This window comes from Amborella trichopoda, chromosome 8, assembly GCF_054954075.1.
Source record: "Amborella trichopoda isolate Santa Cruz 75 chromosome 8, AtrichopodaSantaCruz75HAP2 v2.0, whole genome shotgun sequence".
NCBI lineage: Eukaryota > Viridiplantae > Streptophyta > Magnoliopsida > Amborellales > Amborellaceae > Amborella > Amborella trichopoda.
Window position 1 is genome coordinate 325,954 of NC_142343.1, and position 12,650 is coordinate 338,603.

General features: G+C 36.3%; 1 protein-coding gene across 2 annotated transcripts; it reads left to right on the plus strand.

The window, feature by feature from the left end:
- ROC7 (rotamase CYP 7) lies at positions 1 to 10,713 on the plus strand. 2 transcript variants are annotated; one of them, XM_020669513.2, is made up of 8 exons: positions 1 to 136; positions 932 to 988; positions 2,678 to 2,756; positions 6,059 to 6,106; positions 6,258 to 6,281; positions 7,775 to 7,957; positions 10,085 to 10,160; positions 10,241 to 10,713. In XM_020669513.2, exons 1-8 carry the CDS (start codon positions 62 to 64, stop codon positions 10,377 to 10,379), a joined length of 681 nt encoding a protein of 226 aa, XP_020525172.1. In that variant the 5' UTR covers positions 1 to 61; the 3' UTR covers positions 10,380 to 10,713. The 2 variants fall into 2 exon arrangements, with proteins under 2 accessions (XP_020525172.1, XP_006848226.1); XM_006848163.4 differs by lacking the exon at positions 932 to 988.
- The last annotated feature ends 1,937 nt before the right edge of the window (positions 10,714 to 12,650 follow it).

A 12,650-nucleotide genomic window follows, 5' to 3' on the forward strand; every position in this document is an offset into this window, starting at 1 on the left:
ATTCTACTTCGACGAGGAGTACCAGGGATTGACTTCCTGTTCTGGAGAGAGAGAGAGAGAGATGGGCGCCCTCAGCAATCCGTCTGTCCTGCTACTGTGGTGCTTCCTCGCACTTGCTTCCCTCGCCCTCATCCAGGTTATCGCACATTTATCTCTCTCAAATACTTCTTCTGGATCTATCTACATTGATTCATATGTATCTCAATCTTGAGTAGAGAAATGGTGAATAGAATGATAGATCCTGATGAATTTGTTGATGTATTTTTTCTGTCATCAGTCTAGGCTTTACACTTCCTTCTTCCGTTTATTGATTTCTTGATTCATTTTTTAGTTACTTATTCTTCTACATGTGCATCTCCATCATGGTAGCCTCATCTAACACTTCAATTTCAATCCTGCATTCTTAGAAGGGTGTGGTTTTTATAACGCCGAGGCCCTGAACAATCAAAAGGCACACCTTTAAATAGTGTCGAAAGATGTTGTTTCAATACTGGAAATCTCTGTGATGGCCTGAAAATTTATTTCCATCTTTAATTATAAAATTTAAAAATTTAAAACTAGTGTAGATCGAGCAGATCAATGAACACTTGAAAATCTTGAAAATTGATGGTCCCAAAATTCATTACAAGATTCCAAGACTTGAAATCCATTTTTTCTCATGCTCATGCATCTTGAAATCGAGATGATCAATTTGAGAATTTTTCGGCATCAAAGCTCTTCTAGTGAAAATTTTCGAGGTACGCCTTAATTTGATTGTTTTGGGCGTCGCACTTATATAAACTTTTTCCTTCTCAGAAACAAGTGCTAAAGGGGATGAAAGAGATCTAATTATATTCCAATGCACACACGCCCTCTCTCTCTCTCTCCAGTTTTCCTTTGTATGTACGAAGAGAGAAAATCACCTCTGCCTTTCTTTTGGTGATGGTTCCAGCACCGCATAGGTTTCGTCACAGAGTCATCTTCTCACACTATTCCAAACACGGATCAGGTGAGCATGCTTGCCTGGTCTTCTTGACTTTTCCATTCCTCTCTCCCTCTCACTGTCTCATAATCTTCATCCTTGCGCTTTCACTTTTATCCGAATGTCATGAATGCTTTTTCCTCTTTAATTTCACAAGTCATATGTCGACCTAGAAGTGCACCGGATAGGAGGGATGAAGCGAATTTGACAACACTAGTTAGGAGAAGGCTTAGATGCTGATGATGATGATACTTCATCCTGAGCAATTATCGATACCCAATCCCTCTAGCACCTTATATAGATCCTAAATTTAAGGAAGCTCATATTTCTCAGGTTCCTAATTATGATCCAACTACTTTGAGTGATAATGGTTTCCCTTCTCATCTCTTCCTTTTGGCTTCCCCTATGAGGATAAACTCTTCGTTCTCGATTATGGTTCCACTAATTAAGATATTATTGTCCTTCTCTTCTCTTATCATCTTTCCTATGAAGCCCTTTTCCATGGACACCTTACAATGCACATCAGTTCATCAGTTACTGACCTGGTTTCATCCCCAATCTGGGTAAATATCCTAAAGCCTGTGTTGTTTTTTATTTTTCTTTTTTTGATAGTATTATTTTTGGTACTAACAACTTCTTCCTTTTTATTAAATTTTACTTGAAAATTGTTTGCTTTTTGTTTTTGTTTCTTGCAATAACTAGTTTGTTTGGGCCCAAAGGTGATTTTGGAGTCTCTTTGTCATCCCCATCCCTTAGAACATGTCCTCTTCAATTTCAACAACTTAGGATTGAGATTCTCCAAGATCTTGTGTTATGTTCATTTGTTATGGGAATTCTTGAACAAATTATCATACTCTCACTCCACTCTCTCCGCATGGTGTCTTTGGCTTTGAATTCAGACTTCATTTGATGCTCCTTGTTTTGATTTGCTTATAAATGTATTCATTCATTAAATTTCTAATCGGTATATATTTTTGCTCATACCTCAAGTGGTGACACTCAAGATGTCAATGTTTAAAACCAGATTAACAGAAATTTGATTTTTTTTAACATTGCTCATCAATTTGATTATTTCTCTTTTTGAAATTCAATCCATTCTAATTTTCATATTCGTTTTTTATGTCAAGTGTCCTATTTTTTATTTTTATCTATCTGGTTCTTAGTGTTAAAGAACTCCCTAAGCATGTGTATGCTTTGCTTATAAAAGAAGGAAAAGTAATATGGGTAGTTGTAAGAGTGTCATTGAAATGTCTAATGAGATAAGAGTGATTGTGACCTCCTTGTAACAAAGATAACTGGTCTCATTGTATACAATCCCATAAAGGGAATGTCTATGACTTGCATATTTATATGCCCACACAAACAAGCATACCTATGCACATGCATGTGCGTCATTGTTTGGGTGTTCACCTATAAGTGTATATACATCATTGCTCGCTTGTAAACTAATGCAAGTAAGCTCCATTTAGGAATAGTGGGTATCTAGTGACAACCAAGGTGTTAACTTTATTATATTACAAAATCTTAAAATCCTGCTCATGATGTCAATAATATTTGGTGGATTTATACCTAGCCATTAGGCTATCTAGTGCATAGTTTATGTTATCTTGAATCATTTGGATGATGACCTTGTCCATATAGGTATATATAAATATTAGTTATTGAGCCATGTATATTTTCTCTATCTCATGATTTCTCCACCGGTGATGGTTTTAGGGCAAAGCACCTAAAAAAGAGTTGCAAGAAATAACTTACAAGGTTTACTTCGATGTGGAGATCAATGGCAAGCCTGCTGGTATGTTTGCGCTTCAAATCCTATAATTTTATTCTTTTTTGTATTATTTAATAGTATAAAACTTATTTGTTGTTTGCTCCATCTGCGATATATGTCTGTAGAATATGTTTTGTTGCTTCTTCCGATTTTTCTTGAATTTTGATATTTTGAAGTTGTTTGTAGTTTTTGTCAGTGTATTGAAGGATGGGACGTGCCACCTAAGGCAGCCAGGGGGTTTCCACCTAGACAACTGCCTTTTCATGAGGCAGCCCAATTTGTCAAAAGGGTAGGGGTGGGTGTTGAGAGAGGGGGTTGAGTTTTTGTGGAAGAAACCCCAAAACTTATTTATTTATTTGTTTTTAAATGCAATGTTTTCCCAAGCTCAAAAGCCTAAGTAATGGCTTGAAAGAAGATATGGGTTTGGGAAACCAATAAAACAACTAAATCAGATCGATGATGGGATGAGGAAAATTTTGTTGCTAGGTGGGTCAAAAACTTCTCTTTTATCCCTTCTTGGTGATGCAAATGATCCCGATCCGATCCTCTCAAAGTTACAAATGAATTCCCAATTTGATCCCCTTCAAATTGTACTTTTGGATGTATTTAATGCACAAAAACCGGGGTTTTTGAGTGTTAAGTGGGTTAGGAATGCATCCCCCACAACCCAAAAAATAATAATAATAAAAGTAACGGAAAACAATACCACCCTTAAATAGGGGGAAAAAATTCCCACCCTTAAAATTCCCTTATGCAAGGGAACTTTCCTTCGTGGTTTTCGGAGTAGGGCACTTGGGCTTCAGTGCATGGTGCCTGCCATTGGCGGGGCTGCCTCGCCCCAGGTGGGGCAACTAGGCCTCGGGCAAGTGCCTTAGTTGGTCAGGCGTCCACTTTTTAAAACCACTGGCATGTAATTTTATGATTTCATGCGATGTTGTTTTCTTCTTTCTTGTGTGGGTTTCAAGTTGCAATTGTTTCTCTGTATGTATCCTATAACTACTATGAATGGAAGACAGGTTGGCTAACCGCTGTTTTTGTACTGCAAATTTCCTTGACTATTTTGGGAAGTGGGATAGTTTAGAAATAATGATCCAACTTGTGGAATGAGTGTTGACATATTGGTTCATTTGTGAGGGGACAGCATATTAATATTGCCACTATTTTGAAAAAACCAACATTTATCCGAGGCACACATAATTAAATAATCTCTTGCATGTTCATGATGTTATCGCCTTTGTTTCCTCATTCTTTCCTGGCATCTTCAGGGCAAAAAAACTTTTGCATAAGTAACTTGTAATGAGAAATATAGATTTGTGAATGATGCAAGAGAAATGCTTTGGGCTGCCTTTGGAAAGTGGTTGTCATCCATTGTTTCTACCATCTAGTTAAGAATGTGTTGGTGGTCAGGTGGTCAACACACCACTGTTTGCCATTGACTTTGAAAACATAACTCCCAGTTCGTCTTACGACAGGAAAGAATAGATCCTACAAGGCCTTTTCATTCCTCATTGTATTATTTACAATAACGCGCTGCTCCAGTCCTGTAAGATGGAAGCTATTGTCCCTGCTGGTAAGTGAAGCCTATGTTACAAGGAACATTATCCGCCAGAAAAGTACAAGTTACCTGCTTATAAAATGTATTTAAAAAATGAGTTTTATAGTTTTTTTTTTTTTGAAATATAGATTTAGTTATAAATGAGCATCTGGGGAAGGCACATTGATACCATTTCTGAGAAGGGAATCATTGAAAATGAAATAATTGTAGTGTTTAACTTTTTAGATGTTGTTATTTGTGTTTAAATTAGGAGGTTGTCGAGTTCTCTGCAAATATCAAGGATCTGTTATGCTTGGATCAAGTTTTGGAAGTCATTTTTTTTAGGTGATGTTGGATGTCGTTCATATACCAAGAAAGGCATTTTGTACGGTTGATGGTATAGTCTATTTGGAAATTAGGAATTTTCTGGCATTATCGTATTTCTGACACCTTTGGATTTGTTATAAAGAGCGTCTGGGGTAGGCACATTGACGCCATTTCTGAGAAGGGAATCATTGCAAATGAAATATTGTAGTGTTTGACCTTTTATGTGTTGTTATTGGTATTTACATTAGGAAATTCTGGAGTTCTCTGCAAATATCAAGGATCTGTTATGCTCGGAACAAGTTTTGGAAGTTTTTTTTTTTTGGGTGATGTTGGATGTCATTCATATATCAAGAAAGGCATATTGTACGGTTGATAGTATAATCTATTTGAGAATTAGGAATTTTCTGGCATTATCGTATTTCTGACACCTTGAGACTGGATGTCCGTGTTTCTTCTATTCAGTATTCACATGAGAGTGTCTAGTGTGGTTGAAATTGCTGGTTCAATAGGGCTTTTGCTTACTTGTGTTCCATCCTCTGCATGGCTTGCAGCCTTTTAATTTCTTGATGAACATTATTTAGTTTGACATATTCATGCCGAATCATTATGCATTATAGCTTTTCGAAAGCACTTTTATGATATATTCATCATAAAAAGCCCTTGTATAGTGTTTCAAATGTTTGCCTTTTGCCCATTTCTGGAATGCTTTTCCATTACTGCGGAACACACATTTGCCCTTACTGAATTAGTGGACCTTCATGCAGGATACCCTGAACAAGTGACTCTTGTTTGTATACTCACTTGCACATTGCAAGTTACTCTTGTTTGTATACTCACTTGCACATTGCAAGTGACTCTTGTTTGTATACTCACTTGCACATTGCAAATTACAAAGTTATTTTCTGAAGGCCTGTTTTGATGATGATTAACTTCACCAAGGGCCCAAAAAATGTCCAAAGAAGAGGAGAAAGCAAGTGTGGAAGCTTTATTCTCCCATCTCTGCCCAAAACCACCCAGAAGGAGGTCGCCAAATGTGTTTTTCTGTGGTATGGGAGAGAGGAGGGAGGGAAGGAGCTTTTATTCTTCCTTCTCTGGCCAAAAAGCGTCCAAAAATAAGGTCACCATTATTCGGTCCAAAGTTAAGACGTGTTTTCCTGTGGTATGGGATTATTTATGATATGGGGTAAAAGTCTATCCAACTGCGTAGGCACTAAGATGTTTGTGAGGAGTATCCTTTCCATCTAAATACTCCCTAACACCTCGTTTGATGTGATCTGGTGGATGTCGATACATGCCATTGATGCCCCCTTCTGTTTTAATTAAGTCTACCCTTTGATTTTATTATTTCTGACGACACTATGCTTAACTTTAAGCCTTCCTATGATGCTTGTTCCATTGAGCATATCTTCCAGCATAAACCATATCATTCCTATTTTGCAGTCCTTGATGATGTGAATGCATGCAGGTCGAATTGAGATGGGACTCTTTGGGAAGACAGTGCCCAAGACAGCAGGTATGGTATTTAATAAATAACCGTTCTTCTATGTTCATGTTATTTACAAGACACCAGTACTATATGTCTCTTCTAGTACTCTGCTGCAATTCTTTAGTTTATCGGATTCAGGGTGAACTAATAACACTTAACAATGCTTTCTTGTACCCAGAAAATTTCCGAGCTCTTTGTACAGGTATGCCTCCTTGTACTCTCTTCTGTTTTTTCTTGTTTCTTTTTTTTTTGGTAAGTAACACTAAATAATTGGCATCAAGTTGCACCCAAACAAGCATAGTCTCTCTCTCTCTCTCTCTCTATATATATATATATATATATATCTCTTTAGGGTGTTTAATTATATTATTGCCTATTATATTATAAATTTTGGGCCATTAACTGGAATCGACAATATGAAATGCATCAATAGTGTAGACATCTGTTTTTTCATGAATTTGCTTGGCATTTGTTGTCTTTCCATGGATTTTATAGTTATTCGAATTATTAATTTATGTTTTCCTGCATTCATTGTTCTTTATGATGAGATTTTCACTTTTGACTTGATGGCATCCTGGGTGGTTTATTTGGGTTTGCAAGTATCCAGACAAGCTCTAAAACCTGCAGCCAAAGGGGGTCCAAAGCTTAAACAGCTCTTAACTTTGAAAGATTTTAACTATAGTTGAGCTGTAAGGCCAACTATTTTCAGTGAACTGGCTTCGCAATATGAATCCTATGCGTAGAAGAGAAGAAAATTTGAGTTGGAGGATATTTCAAGTAAATTCATTATTATTTCTTGTAGCATGTTGGTACAGTCTTGCATGCAGTTTCACAAACACAGCTTCTTGTTTGATTTCATCATCTTCTGTTTTTCAGCTTCACAAAAATGCTCAACTATGCCCTTCGTGTTTACACATGTTGACTCCTGTTCACTACATGCTTTGCCATGCCCTGATATGAACACATCTAGAATTCCTTTATCCAACATTCTTGAATGTGAATCATCCGAATAAATGCTTGATTATGCCTTTCATATTCAGATGTGTTAATTTGATGAAAACCTCTAGATTCTAGTCATTGAAGAAAATAACTTCTTGAATAATTATGTTTACGATGATGTACATAATATCGAGAGTTTAGTTGATATTAACTGTGAAATTCAGCATTCTCCATTTAATTGATATTGATTTTGAAATTCAGTGTTATCCTCACTGAGATAATTGAGCTTCTTTCATTTTTTTTTATGAGAGGTAGGATGCAGTGTTTCAAAAAGCACTAGGCAGCACCTAGGCGGTTGGGGGGGTCCAAGCCGCCCAGTGCCTAGGCGAACGCCCAGAACCTGGGCGGCCCAGTAGAAATTTATTTTTTGGGGTTTTCTCTCTCTAAAATAGCTTCTAATGGGTTTTAGGTATTAAATGAACCTAGAATCCATAATTTTGCCCCTTTAGTATTAAAAAAATGACTCAAAAATACCATCAAGGAGCCACATTTCCACCCATGGGTGGGGTGCAGGCCTTGAGCAGCCGCTCGGGTGGCCGCCTAGGTGGGTTCAAGAGGGCGCCCAGGCGCTGGGCGGTCCGCGTTTTGAAACACTGGTAGGATGAGATATTTCAATTGTTTCTATTCTACACCTGACTCTGTTTTCCAACTTCTGGGTAGTATTTCATGTCAATCATTTATGCCCTCATTATGCAGGTGAGAAAGGTATTGGGAAGAGTGGAAAACCTCTTCACTATAAAGGAAGCTCATTCCATAGAATTATACCAAGCTTTATGCTTCAAGGGGGTGATTTTACTCTTGGAGATGGAAGAGGCGGGGAATCAATATATGGAAATTCATTTGCTGATGAAAACTTCAAGCTTAAACACACTGGGCCGGGTAAGTTTATTAATACTGATATTGACTAAACAGATTATGAAATCATTATTAGATTGTGATGCTGCTGTTTACATGTGATGATATTCATGGGCAAAATGTTTTAGTGGTTGTTTTTTTCCTGCTCAAGTGAACATGTACTTTCACTATGATCTCCTTCTATTATCATCATCTATTTGCTGCGATAACCTTTTTGTGTATAACATAACAAGGTTTGGTAACATGATTTAGTAAAAAGATTCTCAAAAAAGTTGGTATTGTTTGTTCAAGTTACAAGATCTGAACCAGCCGCATGTTGAGTGGTGTCCACATTCCTTGAGGGAGAGCAAGATTTCATCCAAAAAGCTGAAGGTAACCCTTTCCCTGCTGGTATCTTGGGCATTATCAAGACTGCAAAGCGTATGATTCCAAATGCTATGAGGAGCCACATGGGTCCGGTGGATAGTGATTTTTCAAATGTTAGCCGGTTGAGGATGGAATCCCCCACAATGTGATAGTTAGATAGAAATATGGCAGAATGGAAGATATTCGGTAGCTATTTTGTATTTAATTGTCCTGTAGACTTTGGCCTAGTAGTAGGCATATTGGTATGGGTGAGGGAGGTAAAGGGTTCGAACCCCTGAATTTTGTTCCAATTTCCAAGAAGCCCAAACAATCTAACCTAGCATTTTATCTTTTTCTTTTTTTCTTCTTTCTTGTATTCTTATTTTTTCTAGTGTTGCTAGAAAGACAAATTTGGTGGCTGATTGGTTGGCTTAATGCAGGTTATCTCAAAAGAATTTCAGCTTTGGGATTTTTTAATGTCGCAGGAGCCTCAACAGTTTTGTTTTTCTCATTGAACCTTTACATCATACTGTTAACATGAATTTTATCCTCTAAAAAGGGTATTAACCAAAGTACAATACAAATGGATTAAACATGCCATGCACCGATCATATGCATTCTGACAGAGTGACAGTCTTTTAACATAATATGGAGCGGTAACTAATGCATCTTCAAACCAGAGAGATGGGTAGAGGGTATGGATAGGAACAAATTATATCAAGTTTCTGATGTATTTATATTGAACAAGGAGAATATGGTTTCTGGAAGGACTGTAGTTCTTAATATGCAAGTGGTCTTGCCAATGGTTATCCTGCTTGTTTTATAGTGATTTATTTTGTACTGTATGTACCAGTGTTTTGGCCCACTAGTTGTGCATCTAATTTGGTTGTTATTGATTTTATTCTTGTTAGGAGTGTGTTAATACAATGCTAAATGAATTCATGGTTGGTGAAGAAATCAGAGGTTTTCTCAGATGGACTACCTGAAAGGCTTATACCTTGGATGCTGAGAAGCTGCTGACTTAAAATGCTCATTTTGCCAGTTCTTGGCGCTCAAGTTCATTTGTTTTCGTGGGAGAACACAAATGCCCACCTTAGATGGCTGTCATAATTCTTGGATAAATGTTAACTGGCAAGAAATAATGAAGTGATGATCACTTGTAACAAGGAAACTAGACCTGAGGGTTAGCTAACTGATCACGAATATTACATTGTGTCATCTTGCTAAGAAGTACTATCAACACGCATGAGATTGTCTCAACTTTTTAGCCTCCAGGCATCAGCCTCTTCCACTGCTTTCTATCTGTTCCGTTCACTTCACAAATGTGCTGCTAAAGTTGTCCCTCATGTGACACAGGATTGCCGAGTTTTGTGCTACTCTCTCTGCCTTTATGCTGTTAACTACATTAATTCATCAAAAACATGTTTAGAGTAGAACCCACAGGGTGTAATGCTTATCACTGCTGGCTAAATTTGTCCATCTGCTGGTAACTGATTATCTACTTGTTCCTACATCTGTTTGCTCATACATGGTTCAGTGATATCTTTCTTCCTTTTCTAGAAAAACAATCCTGTAGGGATGTGTGATTTGAGGAAAATTTACTTGAGACTAAAGAGCTTTCTTTCTCTTATATGGCAAATATAACTGACAAACTTTGTGCAGTATTTGTTCCTTTTTGCAGCAAGATATTCATGATTGGTACTTGTAGATTGCGTGTCTGCATGTATGCTATGCTGATAACTCTACAAGGAACACTTTTTAACTGGTTTTAGAAAGTCTAGTAGTTAACATGAGAAATATGTGCAGGTCACTTGTCTATGGCAAATTCTGGACCTGATACCAATGGATCCCAATTCTTCATCACAACTGTAACAACTAGTTGGTATTATTCCTCTACCTTATTTATCTTCTGAATTCCCATAGCGAGTGTCATGATAGACTAATGGTAATGATCTTTTCCAGGTTGGATGGCAAACATGTTGTGTTTGGGAAGGTCATCTCAGGAATGGACGTAGTCTACAAGATTGAAGCAGAAGGAAGGCAAAGTGGGACCCCTAAAAGTAAAGTGGTCATCGCAGACAGTGGCGAGCTGCCCCTGTGATTCTCCTCAGCTGAATGCCCATAAAATATAAAATTATATACTAGTTAACTGCTCAGGTTTTAATCTGTAGCTTTGCTTCAGTAGAATCAGTACTAATTGTGATAAAATGAGTACTAATGATGGTGCTTGTGCTAATTATGATTTCATAGTCTGGATCCCTGGACCGAGATAGAGCCTATTGCATTTCGATTGTAATATGCCCTCATTAGTCATGTTTTGAAATAAGTCTTTGGGGCATCTAAAGTCTCGAAGTTTTGCAGTTATTTTTAACATTTTTTCTTTTCCTGCTTTGCCTTCTGGGATCATGATGAATGAAATCATTCATTTGATGAAATTTCTATGGGTCTAAAACAGAATCTCCCCATGCATTGAAAATGTTTCCCAAAATGTATACCTGTGGGAGTATGTTGTCTTTACTAACAAATTTCTGAAGATGCGTGTCCTTATTTGAATGTGCTATCCTTGAACAATCAATCGGTCACATCCCTTCATTTTATGTATGAAAAAGGTTTTATCTTTCTCTATTCCTTACAATGTGGGAATTGTCGTAATACATTCTCAATTAGTAAGTTTGCTTTGCAAATTAATTTAGGATTACAGTTAAATTCACATTGGATTTTCTTGGAAGTTTTATATTGAAAGAGTAAGAGATGATAATTTCTCTATTTTGCTAATTTTCTATTGTTCTTTTTCTTAAATTTTACTATTGGGCCCCATGCCTGCTTGAAAAACTATAATTATACGTTGGAAAACCATATACTTACATTTCGGTAGTGGAGCTGTAGATGCCTAATAAAACAAGAATGAAGTTAAGTTGTCAAATTATTTGGATTATTTTAGTTTAGCCAAAATAATTATACTATGCATATAATTTGTTTTTTGACTGCAATTTTCATTATGAAACCTGAATTCTATGCGGCCATTCTTGCCTATGTAGAAATGCGGGCCTATTAATAAATCTATTTTTGAGATGTTTGCACTTTATTTTTAAAGACTTGTAATCTCTAACATGGAGATTTTTAAGGACTTGTAATCTCTAATCTCTAGCATGGAGATCATGAATATGAAAGAATAAATAAATTTTTAAAAACTAAAAATAATAATTTTAATAAGAAAATATTTGAACCGTTAGTTTTTACCGTTTTTAGATGGAACACCTACTTGCATCCATATTTAAAATGGATGTTTTACACTTTTTGAACGGTCGATGTGGTCATGCGGTCCAGCTCTCATGTAACAATTTTCCATATTTAATACGTATAAGTCTATATGAGCGTCTATTTTAGTTCCCCGCATAAATATGCTATGCATCTACTCCCCTCACTCTAAAACCTACTTGGGAGAACTTTTCCAGTATCAAATTGAGGGAATCTAGCTGTATTCCCTTTCACATAAAAAAAGTGGCTTAAAACCTACTTGGGAGAACTTTTCCAGTATCAAATTGAGGGAATCTAGCTGTATTCCCTTTCACATAAAAAAAATGGCTTTGTAGACAAATTTTTGACAGTTTTGGTACCTCCCAAGTAGATCAATTTGAAAATCTATTTTTTATCCAAAACAAGTTTTGGTTCACCAAATTTCGAATTTTACAAGTTTTTTCATAGAAATCTCGTGAATTTTCATCCTTAGAAACTCGATACACCCTTATTCGAATTCTCTCTCAGGTCATAGAAGAAGGACAACTTGAAATTTGTTTCAAATTGGTCGTCTTTGATCCCCTAACAAGAGTCCGATAGTGATTTTGTTGCATAGGAATGTTTCAACTGGTGTGTTTGAACTTGAATTTTTCTGTCATTTTCTTTCCAATATGGTTTCTTATTTTAATTTTTGATTTTTATTTACAGCTCCTATTAGATAAACTGAAAACTTTTGTTTCGATTTTATCGTTTTATGTAGGTTCTTTTTTCTTTTATTTTTTAGAATTTTTTTCTCTTTTTTTGTAAATATATTTTCTTTCTTTAAAATATTAGTTGAGTCGGCTCTGCCAACCTCGCCAATTTAGCAATTCAATTAGGTCCGGTTTAATCTCGAAACGAAGTGGTACATTATTAGTGGGGCATCCCACAGATATGTGAAAGATCGTTGGATTAACGATTCAGATTAGTTTGCATTGGTCCAAATCCATAATAAAAAGAAAATATAAAAAAAAAAATACAATAAGATAAAAATTTAAATAGGGGCTTATGGGGTTTTGGGGGATGCTTGGGGGTATGGAAAATTATATATGTTTAAAAAATTATTATTTTACCTGTTTGAAATGAGAATCCGAAT